The sequence below is a fragment of the Pleurodeles waltl genome, chromosome 1_1 (assembly GCF_031143425.1).
Source record: "Pleurodeles waltl isolate 20211129_DDA chromosome 1_1, aPleWal1.hap1.20221129, whole genome shotgun sequence".
Taxonomy (NCBI): Eukaryota; Metazoa; Chordata; class Amphibia; order Caudata; family Salamandridae; genus Pleurodeles; species Pleurodeles waltl.
In genome coordinates, this window is record NC_090436.1 from 390258611 (window position 1) to 390282597 (window position 23987).

Here is a 23987-nt window from a genome sequence, read left to right on the forward strand (position 1 = left end):
GTCAGTGTTTTGATCTGTTCACCATCAACATTGCGTGCAGCAGCAACCACAGCCTCCCAGACACTGTTCAGAGAGGTGTACTGTTTTCCCTCCTTGTAAATCTCACATTTGATGATGGACCACAGGTTCTCAATGGGGTTCAGATCAGGTGAACAAGGAGGCCATGTCATTAGATTTCCTTCTTTTATACCCTTTCTTGCCAGCCACGCTGTGGAGTACTTGGACGCGTCTGATGGAGCATTGTCCTGCATGAAAATCATGTTTTTCTTGAAGGATGCAGACTTCTTCCTGTACCACTGCTTGAAGAAGGTGTCTTCCAGGAACTGGCAGTAGGACTGGGAGTTGAGCTTGACTCCATCCTCAACCCGAAAAGGCCCCACAAGCTCATCTTTGATGATACCAGCCCAAACCAGTACTCCACCTCCACCTTGCTGGCGTCTGAGTCGGACTGGAGCTCTCTGCCCTTTACCAATCCAGCCACGGGCCCATCCATCTGGCCCATCAAGACTCACTCTCATTTCATCAGTCCATAACACCTTAGAAAAATCAGTCTTGAGATATTTCTTGGCCCAGTCTTGACGTTTCAGCTTGTGTGTCTTGTTCAGTGGTGGTCGTCTTTCAGCCTTTCTTACCTTGGCCATGTCTCTGAGTATTGCACACCTTGTGCTTTTGGGCACTCCAGTGATGTTGCAGCTCTGAAATATGGCCAAACTGGTGGCAAGTGGCATCGTTGGCAGCTGCACGCTTGACTTCTCTCAGTTCATGGGCAGTTTTTTTGCGCCTTGGTTTTTCCACACGCTTCTTGCGACCCTGTTGACTATTTTGAATGAAACGCTTGATTGTTCGATGATCACGCTTCAGAAGCTTTGCAATTTTAAGAGTGCTGCATCCCTCTGCAAGATATCTCACTATTTTTGACTTTTCTGAGCCTGTCAAGTCCTTCTTTTGACCCATTTTGCCAAAGGAAAGGAAGTTGCCTAATAATTATGCACACCTGATATAGGGTGTTGATGTCATTAGACCACACCCCTTCTCATTACAGAGATGCACATCACCTAATATGCTTAATTGGTAGTAGGCTTTCGAGCCTATACAGCTTGGAGTAAGACAACATGCATAAAGAGGATGATGTGGTCAAAATACTCATTTGCCTAATAATTCTGCACTCCCTGTATACTCATGCGGTTAACTGCTATGTCAAAGGCATAATGGACTTCATAGTCAATGATAAGCTCTTTGTTGGCTACTGTGGCAGTAGGAAGGGTAAAGCAGTTCAGAAGTGGGCACTATCATGTTGGATCATCCTCTGCATCAAAATATGCTATGCGTTTGCCAAAAATGAACCATCTAAGGGAATTAGGAGCCATGCCACCAGGTCTAACTCATTGTCTTCTGCACTTGTAAGAGGTGTTCCCATCATTGAATACGTAAGATGGCAATGTGGGCATCCCTGCACATGTTCGCTAAACAAGACTGTTTTTGACCTAGAGCTGCACAGGTTTGGGCATTTTTCTAGACTTGTTCTGCAAGATTTCTTCATCTGACCAGCAGCCCTGTATTTCTTGGGAAACTAGGCCACAGGTGAGCAATCTCCAGGTAGGAGTATCCATCAGAAGAAAAAGTTATCTTTTTTTAAAGATCTTTCTGGTGGACACTCTAGCTCCCTGCAGGTTCCTCACTGATCCTACCCTCTTTCTTGTTTGATGGCTGGTTATAAGAGGTGAAATACTAACAAGGTTCCAATTAACTTTTTGCACGGTAGCTGGGCGATGTAGCTCCATCTGTTCGCCTCAAAGCACCAGAGTGTTCGCTATATGGCTTCAATGACGTCACCAGGCGTCACTTTCAGTGCTGAGACAGAGCCAGCACCCTTATCAGTGTCACAGAGGTTTGAAGTTTCAGGGTCCAGTCTGATACCTGGGATTATTCAACAGGTGAGGAATCTGAAGGTCCAGAAACACAGTTACTGAAGGTAAGTAATATTTTGTTCACTTAACATCACTGTGCTGAAAGGATTATGTTAAACACATGGCATTGCGAGCAGGTTTGATGTGTTACATCGAACCGATTACTGCCAGCATGTTTGCAGCCACTAGAAGTGGTGTGGCTTGGATTTGGGACGTTCTCTTCCTCTAAGAAGCACTTCTTCATTTTTGTCTTCTATTTATTTCAGGTGCAACTTATAATTGTCTCTGTGCAAGAGCAACAGAAAGTCAATGGGTATATGTTTAGAATAACGATCAGATTCAAATACCTCAACATTGATGAGAACTCCCTCAAAGAATGGTTTCTTTGGTGCAAAAATCTCAACAGTCAAAGCTTCTTGGCTTTAGAGACCTTTTGACAATCAAAGAACGGCTGTGGGACAGTGTTACAAGGTTTGACAGTCAAGGCATTTATCCAATCCATTTCAGATGTGCACAAGGCCCGATGTTTCCTGTACGTAGTAAGTGCATAAATAATTGGGGCATTAACTTCAGAAAAAATAGATAAAGATACTTACTCTAACCAGAAAAAATGATTTGGTGCTAGACACCACTGTACTGCATTATGAGTAAGTGGATCATCTTTCCCACCTTCAAGTGACAGAGTATGATTTAACTTATTAGGGTTTCTCTTCGTCTGATTCAGATTTCATTCTAATGTGTCTTCTTTTAAAAACACTTTAAAATAGACGATTTTTTTATTTTAAGAGATTTATCTTCACAAAATATTCAAGAATTCTGCACACAAGTTAAAATATTCTCATGGTTATACATTTAATGAAGATAGAATGATGGGGAACTAGGATAGAGTAAGTAACATATTTCTACATCCTCTTTCAGAATATGTCATGAAGGGACTCAAGCAACCTCTATTTTAATCTCTGGGAACATCTTAGGGCATTTTATTGTCCAGACGCACCATGACTTATATTTATAGCACTTAACCAATACCTTTTGATGCAGGTAAATAGCCTAGCAAAGTTGTTGCATTTCAGCACAGAATTTGCTAATGTCACTGATGAGTAATTTTGCTGTCTCTAAAATCAGTATTGCTCTTGGTATTTTGGCTGTTTCAGGAAATACCTACTTTTATTCCAAATCAGAGATTTAGTCAAATGTTTGAGCGGTACCATTGGAACACAAAATCACATTTTTTAAATAGAAACAATTATATGAAAATGGATTAGACTCTACCACAAGCATTCAAAAATAGTAGTTGCACCACTTTAATAAATAGTGAATTAGGCCTTGGTAAATAACTGAATAATCTAGTGAGTATAGAGGTGGTGATTAGCCCACTGGCACTGGCTGATAGCCTATGGGAAGGGGCATAATAAACCCATTATACAGTTACTACTATTTAAAGCATTAGTGCTAATAAGGAACACATAAAATTGATTCAGGCAAAGGATTTCAGGTTACGTAAAGAACGGATCAGCGAGAATAGGCTGCACGTTGCAGCTGGAGAGTTTGTGACCTATAGTTGTATATTAATGTAATGAGGTGTGCTACTGTCGTGCACAGCATTTGGGCAGCCTCTGCTGCCACACCAACAATAATGAGGATGAAGTCCCAGATAGCCAAATCAGCTTCTTGAGGCCACATTCTATAAATGCTGAAGATAGATTAAATCAGGAAGGAAGCCATTAAACCAGGAGTCAACTGTTTAAAGTAATGCTGTCTGAGTGAATGGATTTATGAAGCAGTTTTAGATAGAAGTTGCAAACCAAACTGGGTAGCCTGTTCTGGTATAAATTCGAGAGAAAGGCATTTGTAAGTTAAGGTAAGTTAAGGTATGGCCAAATTTAAATTTATCCAATTAGAGTATTTGTATTAGGTGTATAAACAATTTGAAAAAGAATTATATCAATCCAAAATCTGAAACAACTTTCATTATCCCAGATTACTGGGCAGATAATTTTCTGATAACATGTTGGTAGAATCAACTGATCAGGCAGCATCCCGTACCTAGTAGGTTTTTCTACCTTTAGAAGGTCAAGGAAGAAACAGAGTTCACCAACTCCTCTGGGTATTTCGGATGTTGCAATTAGCCATTTGCAGACACTTTAAGATGATACAACACACATTAATATCCATTTGTTGTATTGGCATTATCTACAAAAATAATGAAGAGATTTAAAAAAAGGCATGCATGAAGTTCATAGCAAGAGATTTTGTGGAAGAAATACATGAATGGAGTTGTGCCTGTTTAATATATTTTTAGACAAAGGTGGTAATGTATACATTTATTTATATATAGTTGGTGTATACCACCAACCAGACTAAAAGTTTTGAAGAAGGATGAAAAAGGTCCAGTGATGCTGGACTTAATAATTTGGTGATACTGTCAAAAAGACTGGTCATGCTTGGCGTAAGTCAAAGACCATTAGTCTTTCTCAGAACTCAGTTTGACAACAGATTTGTGTGTCATAATGCTGTACCTCTGTTGCTAATACATCTCCTGTATATTTACCAACAGAATCACTAGTAATTTGCAAGCTAACAGCTAAATTAGAATAGTGAAAACCACATTCTACTGTAGTCCGTGATTATGGACCCTTAAAGCGTTCTTCATCTCTTGCCAGCTTTGATGGTGAGTGGAAACATAGAGGTAGGTGGGGATTTCAGTAAGCTTTAGGTTGAAATTTGCCAGGCAGTCCTGTTTCTTTGTAGAATGTCTGGGCAGCTGAGTGAAATCTTGAGTGTTTTTTGGTAAGTTACAAATATTGTACAAAATGTAATGTTTTGTTTCCTATTTTAGGATCCTAACCAATTGATTCGTGCAAGTGCATTAAGAGTTTTGTCAAGCATCCGTGTTCCCATTATTGTCCCTATTATGATGCTGGCTATTAAAGAAGCATCTTCAGACCTGTCACCATATGTTAGAAAAACTGCCTCCCATGCAATTCAGAAATTATACAGGTAAGAAGTCACATTTATGAAATGCTGAAAATAACTTATTTTATGCACATACAGTGTGATTGGAGTACTGTCCCAATTATCATATTTTTTTGCTTTATTTTGAGATTCACTTTTCTGTTGTTTGCTAATTTTGCTAGGAAACAATTTAGAGTTGACCTTCAGGAGAGGTTTTGATTAGGATCTACGGCAGGAACTTCTGTGTCCTGAGCTAAATGTATTCAGTTTATGTACTTACTTGGCAATTACTCAGGTAGAGGCCGAAGTGAACAAGCTGATTCACTAATAAAACTTGATGGTCAATAAGAGGCTTTGTGAACTGGCTGCACCGAGAAGACTCCTGCAACCAGCACTGGGACTGAAATGCTTCTCTGATGCTGTCCTTTTACTTATTGCAGGTGCTGAGAGTAACTGAGCTAAGAGCCGCAAAAATATATTTAATACATTGTGACTCTAGAATATAGTTGTAATATTTTGTCTCTTGTACCTATGGTTAGATAGTCCACAGACGCAGCATTGATGTTAGTGGACCTTCAAGTTACTGTTCTAAATGGATGAAGTTAAAAAAAGCCTGTTTGAAATAATTATTGTGTTTCAAGTGACACATTTTGTAACTTTTGTAGTTATCACTCATTTTTGTTATATTGACAATAAGAATTGGAGAACGGCATATGACTGTGGGTCATTTATTCCTTCATCCATCCCTTTGTCCCAAAGAGCCATAAAGGTCCTCCTAACAGGAGCCTCATAATGAGGGATGTCTCCTGGGGGTAGGCCATGGGAGTCAATCAAGGTGGCCAGGGTTATCGACATTGAAGCCTCAACAGTTACCTCCAGCAATCAGTCCTGCCTCTGTCTAAGTTGCCATTTGTACCGCTGGGAAAGGGATTGGGGGATCACAGTGGGGCGACCCCACGAGTGGGAGGGCCGGAGCATACAGTGGGCAATGCGCGTACAGCGAACACACAACCACGACAATCTGACGGCAATGGAGGGTAGCAGGCCATCCCTGTTTTTCCAAGGTACCTGGCGCAGAAGTCTTGCCAACAGCACCCCTTAAGTGGGCGCTGTACCCACCTTCCCCAGTTCAACCAGGCTTGTCCCATCCAGTCACTTAATGATCCATTGCAGCTAGGCTGCTACAAAATAGGCCTCAAAGTCTGGTACCCCAGTCCCCCTTTCAGGATAGGCCACCTGAGGGAATCCAAAGCCCCCTCTGGGTACCCCCACCCCCAGCCCCCCGACCCACCCTCCACCCCCCAATCCCATATGAGCTCTAGAAGCAGCAATTCTGATGGATACTTACTTTTTTGTAAATATGTTTATTAGTTTTTTTTACAAGTTCACCTGTACATATCAAGCATACACACATTTGTTAATCCCTTCCACCAAGTCTATTGGGAGTTTATGGTCCCACCAACCCCCAAAAAGTACCTAAACCTTCACAATTCAGTACATATACAGTAGCACAGAGGAAATAGTCACTTCCCATCTATTTTGGAAACAATGTAGTCATAACCAATATGCATTGTTGATATACAGACTAGACCTGAAAACATTAACCATAGCATTGTAGTTCAAACAATTGCGTCTAAGCATCTTATCATGGACCCATTTAGCATGCATGAGCCAGGGAGGCCAGGTCAGAAAGGTAGCTCCCCCACTGTCAGGAAGGCAGTACCGGGCGAGAGCCATTTGTGATAAACCATGCCAGGTTCCTGTTATTCAGCAGCACATCCCTCTTTCCCTCACACAGGAGCCCCACATTTAATCGTGGGAGCCAAGACATCTACAGTGGTAGCAAGTTGATTATTAAACTGCACCTCCCCCCCCTCCCCCCCCCTTTTTTTTTTATCCAAGAGAACTGGGGAGCATCCTGTTTATTTCTGTAGCCCAGTTCCTCAGACCTCCTGGATTTGCATACATGACTAGGTCATGTGGCAGAAATCTGTTTTCTCTAGTGCACAATTAGGGCAAAGCTTCCCTCCCCGCCCCTATAGATTGCAGTGAGTTCCTTGGGTGTTAGGTATGTCATATGGAGGTAATTGAATTGAATGTATTTGAGGTGTGTGTTGCTCAAGAACCTCTGCGGGTATGCTAACATTCTTGTCTATTCTCGGTCTGGTATAGCCCTTCCGAAGACCCTTTACCTTTTATCCGCAAGGCCAACAGGGGTTTCCTAACTATCCTGTAATGGGCAGAATAAAATCACTTCACTAGGTTCCTCCTCAGGCCCATGGACAATAACAATTGGATAACGGCATATCATTCTTGTAAGTGTTCTGGGGGCAGGCCATGGGAGTCAATCAAGGTGGTCAGGGGTATCAACGTTGAAGCCTTAACAGTCACCTCCAGCAATCGGCCCTGCTTCTGTGCAAGTTGCCATTTGCACCGCTGGAAAAAATATTGGGAGATCACCGTGGGGCGAACCCACCAGTGGGAGGGCCGATGGATACAACAGGCAATGCCGTGTATGGCGAACACACCGCCATGAACATTTGAAGGCAGTGGAGAGTAGCAGACCATCCCCGTTTCTCCGAGGTACCTGCTGCAGAAGTCTTGCCAACAGCACCCCTTAAATAGGCGCTGTTTCCACCGGATTTGCCCCATCCAGTCACTTAATAATCCATTGCAGTTAGGCTGCTAGAAAATAGGCCTCAAAGTCCGGTACCCCAGACCCTCTTCTAGGATAGGCTGCCTGAGGGCATCCAAAGCCCCCTCTGGCCACACCCCATCCCATATAAGCTCCAGAAGAAGCAAGTCCAGGGATCCACACGGGAAGGTTTATGAAGAAATAAAGCGACCGAGGTAGCATAATCATTTTAGTAATTGCAATCTGCGCCATAAGGAGAAGCTTCAGTGTCTGCCAAAAGGCTAAGCTCCCCAGCAAAGAGCACGGGGCAGGGCCCAGGTTACTATACCTTTGTGTCTTCTAATCCATGGTAAATTTGTATGCCAGGTAACAAAAGGTGCAGGGGGCGCACTAGATGCCTGGTACTAAGGTGTGAGGCCTATCCAGGCCCAGTTGCAGAGGGAAAACGTAGGACTTCGATAAGTTTGCATGTAGCTTCAAAACTACACCAAATTCCCAGAGCATCTGGACCATGAAGGGGACGTCTGCCTCCATACTGGACAATTATAATAGGTTGCACGTGTAAAAAGAAATGAGGTGTTCAGTTCCATCCAGCACCATGCCTCCTCCCTGACCTCGTTCCCTGCACAACTACACCTGCTGCTCATTAGCAAGTGCAAACGGTAGTGGAGATAACGAGCATCCTTGCCTGGTTCCCCGATGAAATTCATATGAACTGGAAACCTCATGCCTCACCCACTTCCTAGCGTTTGGGCCCTTATACAGCAGGTGTACCCATCGCACTGAGGCAACACCCAGTCCCATTGTAAGCATGAACTTACTCCAAGAGTGGCCAACTAACCAACACCTTATTTGTAGCATGTATTTGCTGTAGATACATATGCTTAGAATACCCCTGCCATCTAATGTTGGGCTCGAATGTTTGTAACTGTGACTTCTCCTATAGTCTGTATTGCGCATTGTCATCAGCTTCTTTGTTAGGTAGTTACTTTCCGCAGTCGGGGGTCAGATGTCTATCTTGGAGTTACCTAACTGAAGCTTCGATCCCTGCCACTAGGCCTCACCAGTGCCCTGGTTTGATCACCCTTCAACGTAATATTCAACAATGATGAATACCTACTGGTTTTCTTAAAGGATTCCAATCTGTTTGCCTGGGTTTGGACCCGGTTTGACTTGGTTTTCCTTTTTCTGTCCCCACTTCTTCCACTCCACGAGCTCACAGGAATGGAAAAATGCCTTTCAGTTTCTGTCCCAAGTGCCATGCCAAGTACTCTACGCAGGATCAGCACTCCGTCTGCAATCTCTGTATATCCCCTGAACACAACGAGTTGTCATGTGAGACGTGCCTGGCCTTTCGATCCAAGAAGACATTTCGGCAGCAGAGGAAGCAGTGCTGGGCCCACTCCACCATGCAGGCTGACCAAGCTGACAATGTTACGATGTGCCCAATATCTTTGGGGAGCAGTCAATAGAAGAAAGAAATCGGGGACACTGAGGCACAGGCTATGCCTGTGGACATTCCCATACTGCCTGCCAGCAGCGGTGATGGCTCTGTCTCTGACCCTGATCCGCCTACATTGCAAGGGCACGTCAGTATGCCGGTGAAAGCTGTACACACCTTAAGTAAACCAACCAGGATGGCTCATGGAGCCCCACTGCTCTAGTTCCATGGTGGTATCTGAAAGCAGGCAAAGGAACAGACTTTCGTCCCTCTGCCTACAAAACTTTGACAAGCATCAAAATCAAAGGCACGAAAAGTTGCCTTGGTCCTTGTGTTGAAAAGCGAGCTGCGACGCCAGGACAGCACCAGAAAGCATTGGAAGCGAAAATATCATCTTCGGATCGGAAAACATCTTCTGCACCGAAACATGTTCATACACAGAAAGCATCATCGAAGATTCTGTTAGTGTCGAAAAAGCCCTCTTCGTCAAATGCCAAAAATGCTGTTGGAGTTCGAACAGCGGCCTGTGGAGCCCATTCTTAAGAAACTCCAAGACAGACTTGATAATAAGCAAAAAAACTTATTTATTAATCCAGACACCAGCAGGGTAGTGACAGAACTACCTCTCCTACCATTGGGCACACTTCTTAAAAGGAAGAAAACTTTTGAGGAACAAAACATGGGGCCAGATCCACCCAAGGCTCCAAAGAAGAACGGTAAAGACGGGGGCATTAGCCCAATCATTTTCCTCCACCCACTTTAATGTCTATACCTTCTCTTCCTTCACCTGTTCTTCCTATATAGCCACCTACAATACCGCCACTCAATACGCAATCACCTGTACACCTTATATCATTACGATGGGACACATCACCCACACCATCATCACAGTGTGACATTGACACACAGGAGGTTATTCAACCCTATGACGCTCCATAGTTTTAAGACCCACAGGGTCTGCCCATGACCCATGGGATCAATATGACATAGACCCTGTGGATGACATGGATCCCAACCTATACCCCTCAAAACTCTCAACACCAGATGATAAAACAACCTACCAGGAGGTCCTCAGTAGGGCTGTGCATTATCATAAAGTACATCTCCATGGTTTACAAGATAAGGATAATTTCCTGGTGGAAATGCTGATTAGGTCTTATAGGACAGTACAGTTTTTGCCCATGCTAAAAGGGATGCTTAAGCACACAGGAAATATTTAAAATCCAGTCCAGAGTAATAAACCCAAGGGTGAACAAAAAATGCAAGCCCTGTCCAGCTGATCCTACCTACAGGGTCAGGTCCTCCTTTTTCTTTGGTGGTTCACAATGCTTGGAAAAGGGGCAGTTCTCAGCACTGGAGATGCTCCCCCCCCCCCCCCCCCCTCCACCAAAGGATAAAGAGAGCAAAAAGTGTGATGCGGCATGAAAACGTGTTGCTGCACGAGCAGCCAGCCACCTCCATGTAGCCAATTCTGTAGGCTTACTTTCTGTTATGATAGAGCCCAGTGGGATGAAATGCCAGAGCTACTCCAGCATCTCCCAGAACACTACCGGCAGAGAAGGGCTCAGCTAGTGGAAGAAGGGAAAATTATTTCCAGTGCCACTCTACAATGTACACTAAATTCAGCTGATGCAAGTGCCAGGGAAGTAAATAGAAGCATCATCATTAGGCGCTATACATGGCTCATAGTCTCTGGCTTTAAGCCTGATGACCAGCAACATTTACTTGATATACCTTTCAATGGTGACCATTTGTGTGGACCACAGGTAGATGAAATGTTGGAAAAAATTAAAAAGGACACGAACATCTCCGCACTATTGTTGAACTATGGACTTTTTCAGCGTAGGGGCTCCTTTCGGAGAGGACAATATAGAGATGCAGCAAAACCAGGGACCTCTTCTGACACAGGCAGTGCTAAAAAGCAGCAAGCATCCTACCAGTCCCAGTACACCAGAGGGATATAGTGTTGGTAGGGCCAGTGACCCTTTGCTCTCTGCAGTGGTGGAAAAGCAACAATCTGTTGCAGGGTCTGACCCTTTAAACCCCCAATTCTGCAAGTCATTGTTACAACAAATGCATCTCTACAGGATTTGGTGCACATATGCAGGACCTCACAGTATGTGGCCTCTGGTCACCAATGCAGAAGCACTTTCACATCAATCATCTAGAGCTTCTTGGAGGTGTGGACTGGTCATCCTGCAAGATGGCCGTCACGCCGTGAGGCTCTGCAGGGCAGGGGCATAAATCCATCCATAATCCTGACGGATCGGATGCCCGAGGTGCTTTTGTATATCTGCCTTATGTGCTGAGGCCCCGGCAGTAGCGTACGCGTGGGGCCTGCTCGGGTCACCGGAGGAGGTGCCTGGCCTTATGTGTGGCTTGTGTGGGGCGCCTCTGGACGGGCCCCGGAGGTGGACGGGAGGTGGCCGCGGGTGGAGTACGAGGCGGTGGATGCCAAACCCTCCCCCCCTCCCCTCAAGAAGGAGACTTGGAGCTCTCAGGGTGAGGACTGGGTTGCGGACCCTGCGGGTGAGTGCCGGCGCTGTGCCCTGGACGTGGGTCGGTGCTGGCTGGCTGGCTGCTGCTGATGGCGGGCCTGTGATTTTTGCCAGGCGATGCGCCCATCCTCTTGGAGGGGGAACGATTTGACGAGGGAGAGCTACGTGATTGGCTCCGGTCCCCGCGGGGCCTTGTCTGTTCCATGGCTGGCGGGGGCGAGAGGAACAGTGTGAGTGCACCCCCCACCCTGTTTCCAGCGGAGGCCTGTAGACTGGGTCAGCAGAAAAAGTCAGTGAGACCCGGGGCTCTGATGTGGAGGAGCGGCATGTGTGCTGATACTCGCCTGCGGGCAAGATGGGAGAGTAGGCGCCCCCCAAGTTAACACTGCTAGATACAACTGGGTGGTGTCTGGTGCGTGCTTGGGCGCTTCAATAGAGGATTTCGGACGGTGCCCCCCACACCCCAGGGTGAGCTCCTGATATGATAGTGAAAGCAGACCAGGAACAGCCCAAACTCACATTTGAGGAGAAGAAAAAATGCAGTCAAGCCAGCAAGTCAGCGGACGATTTGCCTCAACATGAAGACACTCAGTCGACCACAGTGAAGGCTATGTTCTTGGACCTTAAGCACAGTCTGGCCGGTAACGACGCTAAGCTAGATCACCGGATGGAGCAAATGGATTGTTTAAAAGAAAGGTTGGACGGCCATGACACCTGTCTTGAAATCTGTCAGGTGGAATCTCGCACTTCTGATTTGGAGGATGATTGTCGTGGGGACGGAGCGAGGCTACTACAAATGGAACAGGTGTTCGAGGTAATCCGGAACAAAACGAAGACCTTGAAGCCCGCTCCAGACGCTATAATATCCGCATTTTGGTTCTCCCGGAATCAACAGCCTTGGAGCGCATGGAGGACTATGCGGAGACTATGCTGTCTGCACTGTTCCCTGGTGAGCTTTCTCCGGTGTTGGTGGTGGAGCGGGTGCATAGATCATTGGGCCGCACCCAGTCATTGTGCGCTTATTAAACTACAGGGACAGAGACACCATACTTTGCCTTGCTAGGAAGCGCCGACCCGTGGTTTACAACAACAATGAGCTAAACATATTCCCTGACTATACCCCTGATGTGCAGGCGGCCCGCAGGGCGTTCCTCCCAGTCAAGCGGGCTCTGAGCCAGACGGATGCTAAATATTCCCTCATCTAGCCGGCCAAATTACGTGTACAGCACAAAGGCAAACTACATTTTTTTACTGACCCGAAACGGGCAACTAAATATGCAAAAATGATCCCCAAAATGGTGATCCCGGGGTGCTCACACGATACTGGAGAGGGTGGCAACACTCTTAGTGATAATGACTGAGGACAATTGTTTCTGGGTGGACGCCTGCGGTCCTGAACTGTGTTTTATGTCCTGTTGGGCCTTGTGTGTGAACTGTACTTCGGTGCAGTCTGTCTCGTGGTACTACTGGTGATATGGAGGCTCCTGACCACCCACCCACCCACACCGGGGTGGAAGACAGATGGCCACTCCAGCATCCCATTGGATGACTCCAATCAAGTTGTTTGTTGATATGCGGTGGGATTTGTGTTTGGGTATGGGTGGGTTTGTGGGGCTGGCTCAATTGGGGGGGCCAGCGTGGGCGGTGGGTGGTTGTTGTCTTGTTGGTTATCGTATTGAATGCTCTCTCTTTACCTTTGCTTATCTGTATCTGCTTGTCCTCGCTGCTGTCTCGAATTGTGACTGGATGGGAAATGGCCGCAGTGCAGTTGAGGCATTTGCTATGATGGCTCCCGGGGGGGGGTGACATATGTTAATTGTTTGACCTGGAATGTCCAGGGGCACAATGATGGGCACAAGATGCGATTAGTATCGGCCTATATGCAGCGTCGTGCGATAGATGTCTGCATGCTCCAACAAATTCACCTGACTACTGCTATGAAGCATAGGGTGAGGGCCAGCTGGATTGGGGAGTGTCATGTGGCTGCGCATTCAAGTTATGCGAGGGGGGGGTAGCCATTCTGATCGGAAGGGGCTTCAATGGTGTACTGAGAAAGTGATTATAGACCTGCATGGCCACTATGTCCTACTTCAGGGTACATTACACGACAGGCTGTTTCGACTTGTATCAGTATACGGGCCCAATGTGGACGACCTGCAGTTCATTGAGGAGGTGTGGCACTTGGTGTGCTTCCTGGGTCGCTACTGCGGGGAGGAGACTTCAGTGTAGTTCTGTAGACAGTGGCGGACTGTGAGAGCCGGGCCCGGCCCCAGCACATGGCGGCTGCAGGGGCCCTTTCCGGAATTAAGGCGGAGGGTGCTTTGGTAGATTTATGGAGGGTAAAACATGGTGCTGAAAGAGAAGTAACATGCATCAACACAGTACACAGCTGGTCACGTATTGATAGATGGCTCGGCACAAGAGACGTAGAGCTCTGGTCGGAGTCTATTGAACACATGCCTCGCACCTTGTCGAACCATTCTCCGGTTCTTTTGAAGTTGGGAATTCCTGGGGGCGCGCGCCGTGACTTACTGTGGAGACTGCCTCGCAATGCATTGAAAGATCAAGCCTTTAGGGAGGAGGTGCGGACCGCTATAGTGTAATACTTTACGGTTAATAAAGGATCAGTCTCGTCGGCGGGGCACCTTGTGGGAGGCATTTAAGGTGGTGGTCCCGGGGGATCTGCCTAGCTAAGCAACACGGCGTGGTCAGGCAAATACAACGGGAATTGGCAGACCTGGAGGCCCAGCTGATCATGATGGCGAAACGACTATGCGCCGACATGTCCAATGCCCTCTTGGCTGAGGTCCCGGAGAAATTGTCAGAATATGAGGGGGCAGCGCTTTGTGAGATCAGCTTTCTGGGTAGAGAGGTGAAAGCAAGACGGTACGGAGAGGGCGAGAGGGCCAGCAGAACGTTGCGGCAATGCAGCGACGGCCGTGGGCTGGGAATTATATTGTGGAGCTGCTGGACTCCGCTGATGAATGTTGGGCTGGTGCTGACGAGGTCAAACAGGTGCTAACTGATTTCTATGCCTCCCTTTATTCTGCTTCGGAGAGGCCGTGCACGGAGACATACACAGAATATTTTGAGGACATCAGCCTGCTCTGGCTGGAGAACATGCACTGGCAATACCTGGATTCGCCGTTCTCTGTTGAGGACATTGTACAGGTCATCCGTAGCCTGCTGGGAGATAAGGCCCCTGGCTTAGATGGGCTTACAGCGGCCTTCTATAAGGAATATGTAGATTTATTGGCCCCATATTTATTAGATGTGTATGCCGAGGCACTTGAGAATGCCATCCTCCCGCCATTGCTACATGAGGCCCTCATAGATACTATATTGAAGCTAGGTAAAGATCCGTGTCATTGTGACTCGTATAGGCCACTATCGCTTATAAATCTGGATGATAAGATATTAGCTAAGCTGATAGCGACATGTCTGCAGCCCCTTCTCCCGTCTCTGGTGCTCCCTGATCAATCTGGTTTCCTGTTGGGCCTCGACCCTGTATAATCTCCGTGCCTTCTTTGCGGTATCTTGAATGGTGAATCCTGAAGACCGTGCTGCAGCTGTTTTTTGGGACGCAACGAAGGCGTTCAACTCCCTAGAATGGACATATATGTTTGGCCTGTTATCGAGGGTGGGTTTGAGTCCCAGATTCATCAAATTAATCTGTCAGTTGTATTTGGCTCCGGTGGCGAGATTGAGAATTAATGGGGTGACCTCGGATCCCTTTTCGGTGTCTAGGGGTTCTCAGCAGGGTTGCTCCCTTGCTCCCCTGCTCTTTGCGGTGGCGATGGAGCCACTTGCTGCGTATTTGAGGCAGCAACATAATCACAGGGGATTGGCGTTTAGACAACGCCCAATCCTGGTCTCTATGTACGCTGATGATGATGCTTTATATGTACAGGACCCTCAGGTTCACCTAGACATACTAATAGATGAGATTGCACGTTTTGGTCGGATCTCTGGGATCACAATAAACTTGTCTAAGTCTGTGGTTCTACCTTTATCGGCTACGACGACACAGTACTGCTCAAGATACCCCATGATTTGGGCCGATGGCCCGTTATGCTATTTGGGCATATGGGTGTGCAGGGAGTTGGATGAATTATTGTCGGGCAATTACAGCAGGGCCATTACGTGGCTAGACTACAGGGTGATGGCGTGGCGTTCTCTCCCGCTTTCGCTGACTGTATAGCAATTGCTAAGATGGTGGTCGTGCCCAAATTTCTCTATCACTATTTCTTCTTCTCACGCTCACATCTAGCTTCCTGAAACGACTTAGGTCTTTACTCATATCCTTGGTCTGGGCCGGTAAACAGCCCAGAATCTCATGAGAGGCGCTCACGCTGCCGTTTGAGCTGAGCGGCTTGGCTGCTCCAGAGCTGGATCTTTATTACAATTGCGCACAGGCACACTATGCGCATTTTTGGACGCACCCCATAAAATATTTACCGCATCTGGCTCCAGAACATGATTCTGTTTTGTCTGACCGACTGTCTGGAGTGTTATATGAGTGGCCTGGATCTAGGATGCGGGATGTTGATACAGTGGCGTGCACGGCGCGGGCCTGGCGGGAGCTTCTGTGGAGTGCTGGGACTGGGGTACCGTTTGCGCCCTCGGCACCGGTGCAGGACTTTATGCACCCGTGTACATGGGGGGGGGGTGGCCGGATGGACGAGCATCTGCGACAATTGCAGCTGACGACCTTGGGGTCTTGGTACCCTGAGAACTCTTTTTATCTCTTCTGAAGCTGTGCTCTGTGCACCGCACAATACCACGTAATATCAGCTCACTTACCTACAAATCAGAGTTTCTATGGTCCCAATTCCGTGGTTTCCATGCGGCACCCCCAATGAGTCACATCTTGGAGTTACTGTACAGGTCCCCATCTCCCTGCTGCCTTATCACAGGCCTGTATGTGTGCATGCAGATGACTGCACCCGCGGTGTCAACTAGGGCAAGAGCGCAATGGGAGATAGATATAGGGGAGACCCTGTCGGGTGATGTCTGGCGTTATTGTTGTGCGCACATGGGTGAGCTCTCCCCCAACTATAGATAGCGATTATTACATTTTAAGTTTCTGCAGCTCTTGTACTATATACCGAAATGTCTCAAGAGGATGGGGGTCCGGTCCGACGACAGATGCGATAGGTGCGCATTGCCACCGGATTTCATATATCTGGCGTGGGGTTGTGGGGCGCTGCAGGGATTCTAGATGGATGTGCTGAATGCGCTGGTGGAAATGGTCAGGCTTGAGTTGCCGAGGTCCCCTAAATTTGCTCTTCTGGGATACGTCAGAGAGATTCCCCCCGAAAACAGGAGATTGGTGGGATTGCCCCTGGTGCTGGCGAAGCACAGAGTGGCGATGTGTTGGGGTAGAGGGCAAACACCCCGTTGCCAGGATTGGTTGCGGGATGCTGCATACTGCCAGGAACAACTAGTGGCCTATTGGGAATTAATGCCGCCCAACTCTTGGCCACGAGATGTGTGGTCCCCCCTGCAGGTCTTCCTTGACTCTGGGCCATAGAGATGTACGACGGAAGCCGGTGTCTAAATTAACTGTAGCCGCTGAGACAACACTTTGCTCTTTCGGGCAGGCTGTGATACCAGTGTGGACTTTCTCTTTGGCTGTCTTTTCCCATTCCACTTTTTCCCGATGCAGACGGTGGCATGCATACTTGGGCAATCTTCCCCTTGTCTGCTTATACTTTGTCTACATGAAAGTGTATTAAATGTAAAATCACAAAATAGGAACGGTATGGTTATCCATCGGGTTCTAATGTTAGCTGTGATTTTTGCAATTTGCTCCCGAGTGTTCTGCCTGATGCATCAGAGCTGTTTATTGTTCTGTTTTGAATTAACTTCATAAAAGCAATAAATAAAAATAAAATCATCTAGAGCTTCTTGCCATTCAACTGCTCTGAAAGCTTTTAAACAGCATCTTCACAACAAGGTTGTTCTTATCCATACCGACAACATGACCACAATGTGTTTTATCCAAAAACGGGGGCACACAATCAATACAGCTCTCGTGGATAGCAAAGCAGATATGGCACTGGGCCATGCATCACAAAATCCACCTCCTAGCAGAACCCCTAACGGGTGGACATCAACTTTGCAGATATGCGCTGCAGAATGCATCAGCAAGTACACAAGTGAGAAATCTACACAACACTGCTCCACTCATACTTCTAACGGTGGGAATCCCCGGAGAGAGACCTCATCGCAGCCCAACAGCATACAAAATGCCAAAGCTTCACCTCCAGGTTGCCTGACCAGCAATCCAAGGACCACGCCCTTTGGATCAATTGGTCAGAGATATTTGCTTATGCTTTTCCCCCTCTCCCACCAATTTGTTTGTGGTTCAAAAGCTAACACAAACATCCCTCACCGATCCTAATAGCCCCAACCTGGGCACAACAAGCAGGGTTCACAACCCTGCTACAACTGTTGCTTGTGCCACATGAGAAACGGCCTGTCTGGCCACATCTTATAACTCAGGACCAGGGAGTGATACTACAGCCAAATTCTGCACAGCTCAATCTAGCTATTTGACTCCTGAAGTCTTAGAATTTGGACACCTTACTCTCCACAGGCAATGCATGAACATTCTCAAACAAGCATGCAGGCCAACTGCCCAAGCTTGTTATGCAGCTATATGGAAAATATTTTTACATTACTGTCTAGGCAAACAAATCCAACTACTCTCACCTACAGTGCAACACTTCATTGGTTATCTTTTTTCAATTTACGACACGCAGGCCTTGCATATACCTCTATCAGATTACACTTAGCAGCACTAGCTGCTTACATGCAAAACAGACAACATATGCCACTCTTTAAAGTTCTACTAATCAAGGCATTTATGGAAGGACTCAAGAAAGTCATTCCACCTTATTCACCCATACCACCCGGCCTTCCCCCCGCCCCCAGCACCAGTCTGGAATCTCAATATAGTTCTCACTAGACTCTGAATAACTACACTCCTGTTACAGTTCCTTACATGGAACATAGATTTTTTTGGTAGCTATCTCATCTCTTAGATGAATAAGTCAACTTCAAACACTCACATTGGAAGAACCTTTCTTCCAAATATACCCAACTAAATTAGTAAATCTTATTAATCCAAAGTTCCTTCCTAAAGTAGTTTCTGCTTTCCAAGCCAGTCAAACAATAGAGCTACCAGTATTCTTCCCTAAACTAGTTTCAGTAGCAGAAAGACACACATGATCGATGTTAAAAGAGCATTAATGTATTGCATCTAGAGAACTAAACCTTTTAATAAAAGACAACAACTTTTAGTTGCATTTTCAACCCCCCAAATAGGTTCACCTGTATCAAAAGCTAAAATAGCAAGATAGATAGTTAGATGTATTTAAACTTGCTACCGCAAAGCGAGTACTGCCTTCAACTCCAAGAGCTCATTCCACTCGTAAAAAAGGAGCCTTAATGGCCTTTTTAGGAAACATTCCACTAGCGGATAATTCTAAAGCAGCTATATGGAATAACCCACATACATTCATAAAACACTATTGTGTTGATGTTTTAGGTAATCAACAAGCTAAAGTGGGTCAAGCTGTATTAAGAAAACTTTTTCAAAACCTACGTCAACCACTTGCGAACCCTAGCTTTTCAGGAGCATTGCTTTACATTCTATGCTAAGCATATGTTCCTGTGGTCAACACATGCTATGAATGGAATATCTTACTTACCCTGTAAGCATCTATTCGTAGTGTGTAGTACCGTAGATTCATATGCACACCCCCCCCGCACCCTCTCCAAAACTGGCTGACGTATATACTTCTGTACTAAATCACTTGAACTGTATCTTTACTCCCTTGCTCATTTTTGTTTGTCACTATATTGCTCCTATCGTGCTCTCACTTGAAGAGCCAAAAACAATCTAAAAAAGGAGCCAGTGACCATGCACAGTACAGAGTATAGGAGTCGCAATACCTTGTGACTCAGAAGACTTCTTCGAAGAAAAACAAGTTGCAGACGTCGGAGCCCAACAGCTTACAGGTTACGTAACATATTCCTTCCAAGTTGATCAACACTATCCCAGCCTGCCCCTTCCCTTGCAACAATGTAGAATCCAGGAGCTTATACAGATGGCGCGGATCCAGGGAGATATTGGGTTTTGGTATGAATCCACACTGGTCAGGGCACACCAACGCTTGCATGTGCGGGAGTATCCGCAGTGCTAGAATTTTGACCAAAATCTTGAAGCCTGTGTTCAGGATGGACAGAGGGCTGTACGCTGTAATAGGTATGGGGGTCTTTGGAAGTGGCTCTTGTGCTGCCTTGCTGCCTGCTGATCTCTGCCCTACACCCCAAGGACTCAAAAGCCATCTCCCTGGAACCCAAAGTGTACACAAGGGCTTGCCTGGTCTGCCCTTCCTGCCAAAACATCTTAGGGACTTGTAAAGACAGCATAGACAGCAGCCAGCCTTGGCACCAGCAGCCTACTAAAGGTAGAGTAAAATTGTGCCTGCAGGCCGTCCGGCCCAGGCAATAGCCCATGCACCTTGTCTCATGGCAGTTTTAATTTCCTGAGGCATCTTGGGGCCCCCAGTACCTCCACATTCTCTGCATGAACTCTAAATAAACGCAAAGGATTCAGAAAGGTCTCAGTAGCCTCTTGGGAATCCTCAGGTTGCTTGACGTAAAAAGTCTTAGTCTCAGAAGTTGGTGTTAACATCCACCTGTGAGTACAGCAGCCCCCACCTGGTACTCTTAGTTGAGTAATTGGGGATCCCCTACATTCTGGCCGTGCCAGCCATGCCAACAGTTACCCCGTCCTTCCCTCACACGCTCGACTCATATATTCCCAATAGTTATGACACAGAGCTTCTCCAGGAGGACGCTATTTTTCTCTGGCCTTAGCCAGTATCACCCTGCCTCATCATCATGGCCCATTTGGTTGTCTGGGTGATGGATGTCTCCTTCTAGCTTGATCAGATCCCGCGCTGGGTCTTTCCTGATCCCCACAGACACTCCCATGCAGTGTCCCTGTGCCAACACCTTGAACGTCTCACACTCCACAAGGCAATCCTACGCCGTCCCCTGATTATCCTCATAATAACTCGAAATTGCCTCCCGTTAAATGGTGTCTTACAGAGCACTGTGGCACAGGCACCACATGGGGACTGCTGGGCATTCTTCCCTGTTAGACCTGGCATCCTTAGGGTGGTCTTAGCCAGTCTTTTGCCCTTTTCCTCCTGTTTTGCTGCTGTATGTTTTTTTTGTTCAGCCTTAGAACTCTGAGCACTTTACCACTATTGACCAGTGCTAAAGCGCATGTGCTTCTACCATAAACATGGTAGCATTGATGTATCCACAATTGCATATATAATTTACATGTAAGTCCCTTGTAAAGTGGTATAGCATAAACTCAGGGCCTGCAAATGAAATGCTATTAGTGGGCCTGCTGCACTCATTGTGTCACCCACTCAAGTAGCCCTGTAAACATGGCTCAGGCCTCCACTACACCTGTGTGTGCAGTCTCACGACCACCCTGACTTGGCATCTAAAACCTCTTGTCAAGCCTTAAACTCCCCTTTTCTTTGTCCTGGTAATGAAGAACTCCCAAAGTCATTTTTCATTACTGTGAGGCCCGCCTCGTTCATATGCCAGTATAGGGAGTTTTAAAATACCTTTAAGCTGTAATTCCTGATCTGAGAGGAGTAGCCGCATTATGTTTAGTATCGTCAGAATGGTAATGACAAATCCTCTTTACTGGTAAAGTCAGATTTATTATTACTATTTTAGAAATGCCTCTTTTAAAAAGTGTGCATTTTCCTGTTGTCACTGCCCTGTGTGCCTGCATTTTGTCTTCAATAAACATGTGACCTTGGCTAGGTGAGAGCTACACTTGTGCATTCCCTCCAGACACTCACAACACAGGATACGAAACTGAATCTGCATTCATCTGGTACTAATGGTTCTTCCTGGGGAGGAGGTTTGGAAAGGCTCACACTTACACTTCAAAGGGTAGTGACCAGAGTCCACAAAAAGGGGCTGTACCCCTTCTCTCCCCTCCCCCCCCCCCCCCCCCCTTTCACCAAAAGTAAAGACTCCTGTGTGCCAGGGTCCCCAGTCTGCCAGACGTGACTGTTCCTAGGAACTGCTGCTCTGCCCTCTTGTGCTGCCCTGCTGCCTGCTGATCTCTGCCCTGCGCCCCAAGGACTCAAAAGCCATCTCCCTGGAACCCAGAGTATACACAAGGGCTTTCCTGGTCTGCCATTCCTGCCAAAGGAAGGGCAGTCTTAGGGACTTGTAAAGTCTACGTTCTACTACACACAGTCGTAATTTCTTCACTTATTTTTACTAGGGCTGCTTGTTCTGTGCTACCCGAGTCCCGGCTTGACTAAGACTTCACCCGCCATAATTACTGGCTGTCTGCCAATTGGATGCACTACTGGTCCTGATCAGAGGCCGTCGCTCCGCCCAGGGATGACCCTCTTTGGACGGCCCCATCGTCAACCACAGCATGTATCGCGCCCCGGATTGAGAGGAGACAGCCACCGCCTGTTGGAAGAAACTCAGCGTGGCCCCTTTGCAACGTAGAATGTAAAGCAGCCTGGATTGCGAAAAAACTGCTGCCGCATGCATGCAGCAGCTTAGTGCGGCACTCACACTCTGGGCGTGGCTCCCACCTGATCCAGAACAGATGCAACGACCAAAGCACAGCGCCCAATCCCGTCCTGCAGAGCCACAGCGCCCGATGCTGGCCGCTTTGAGTTGTCCAAGGTACTGAGGGTTTTGGGACATATGGGGGGTAGTTACTACTGGTCCACCTGTCTTCTAACCGCAGTCATATTTCCCCCCGCAACTTGGTCTGAACGACTAGACTTGCACGTGGGGAGCCTCCATAACTTTCTAACGAGCTTTACAACTGACAATCCCATTTGAAAACCACACCCTAGTGACTTTACAAACCACGGAAGTGGCAATCCAATTACTGAGCAGAATCATTCATGATGTAACAGCACTGTGGTGATCGTACTTTACCTATTAATTGGATTGCCCTGAGCAAAGAAATGTATCCAGGCGGACATGTAGCACATACAGGCTGGAGCAATAGGTGTAATTCCTCACTAAACCGTGTTCTACCCTCCAGATATCATCTAGCCTACAGTTACCCATCCTTTCTCAGAGCACCTTTGCCACCCTATGTGTAGAAGCCCCTGGCAAAGGTGAAGTAGAGCTGTCTATGTCCATGTCATCCGCACAGTTAGAGTTGCCCCCAGGGAGCACGTCCCCATCAGCACTCAAGCTCAGTTGCACAGAAAAGGTGTAGAGAAATGCCAGTTGATCTTGATTTGTGGCATATATGGAGTCAATAGTCAACTGGTTACCATCTAGTCTCCCTCCCATCTACACATATCACCCCTCCTTATCCATTTTTATCTTGCATGCCTCAAAGGGGACACCTGACCTGACCCCTACAGTGGCCCCCCGCCTAGCAAAGACAGAATATTCTGTGGCATTCACCTGTGCCCTCCAGTATCATTGGAGCAGTTGCACCTCAACCTTGGTAAGGCGTGTTTCCTGTAGCAGGGCAATGTGAACAGCCCTGTGCTTTAGAAACATAAGGAGACTGTGGCGCTTGCTATCAGATCCCTTGCCCTGTGCTTTTCACAAGTGAGTGGATAAGGGTATGAGGGTGAGCAAACCACGCAGTCAGGGCACATAGGCGCCCCGGCCTTAACTCACCCATGACAGCCACCTGCGATCACCTCAGCAACAAGAAGAACCAAAACATCATGTGTAAGATACCAGATATTCACATCCCATCCATGACAGGCAGAGAAGGTCACACCACAGCCAGCAATAAGAGGGCCACACCAGCGAGTATAGAACATTGTGGCCATCTCCCTCCACTGGCCCACGTGGCCCACTTCCCCACACGCTGCCCATGTACACCTCCCAGAGGGAGAGTTGGGTGGGCTCAGGGGAGGAAGAGGTGTGTCCAAGAATGCAAAGTACAGTTTACTGCACATCACGATAAAGGAACCATCTCACCCATTGGGCTCTGCAATGTCAGATCAAGTCTTCTGCTGTTTGCTGTGTCGCAAAGGGCATGCTTTGTCCACTAGCGGAGGTAGCATCCATAGTGGAACCCTCAGATCGGTCATCGGACAGGGTGTTCAGAATCTATGGTGCCCCCAGCATTGAGCCCTGTTGCAGCCATTAAGGCTGCTGCCTTGTCCTCATCTGCTTGTTCCTTCGTTGGCTTCTTGATGCGTGCAAAACTCGTGGGATCTCTGGGCCATCTTCATATGCGTGGCTGGGGCCTAACGCTCGCTGCCCTTTTGCCCATGTCCTCAGCCTGATATCTCTCAAACCACTCCCATGCATCGGAAGGTGTCAGGAAGGTGTGCGGCACAGCATTGAGAATCACCCGCACTTTCTCCAGGAATAAAATGGAATACCGTAGCCCTGCTTCATGTAATCACCTCTAGACTTCTGGAAAGGATGCCCTCTTAGACTGCATAGCTCCATTGAAGTCCGGGAACATGGTCACCACTCTGTGCTTAACA

At 47.1% G+C, this 23987-nt stretch overlaps 1 protein-coding gene across 3 annotated transcripts in view; it reads left to right on the forward strand.

The window, feature by feature from the left end:
- AP3B1 (adaptor related protein complex 3 subunit beta 1) overlaps positions 1–23987 on the forward strand; it is a 1440584-nt gene that overhangs the window by 256877 nt on the left and 1159720 nt on the right. For all 3 annotated transcript variants that reach the window (XM_069223388.1, XM_069223395.1, XM_069223382.1), the window contains exon 5: positions 4747–4907. In XM_069223388.1, coding sequence (XP_069079489.1) covers positions 4747–4907 — 161 coding nt within the window. The remainder of the gene's footprint in view (positions 1–4746; positions 4908–23987) is intronic.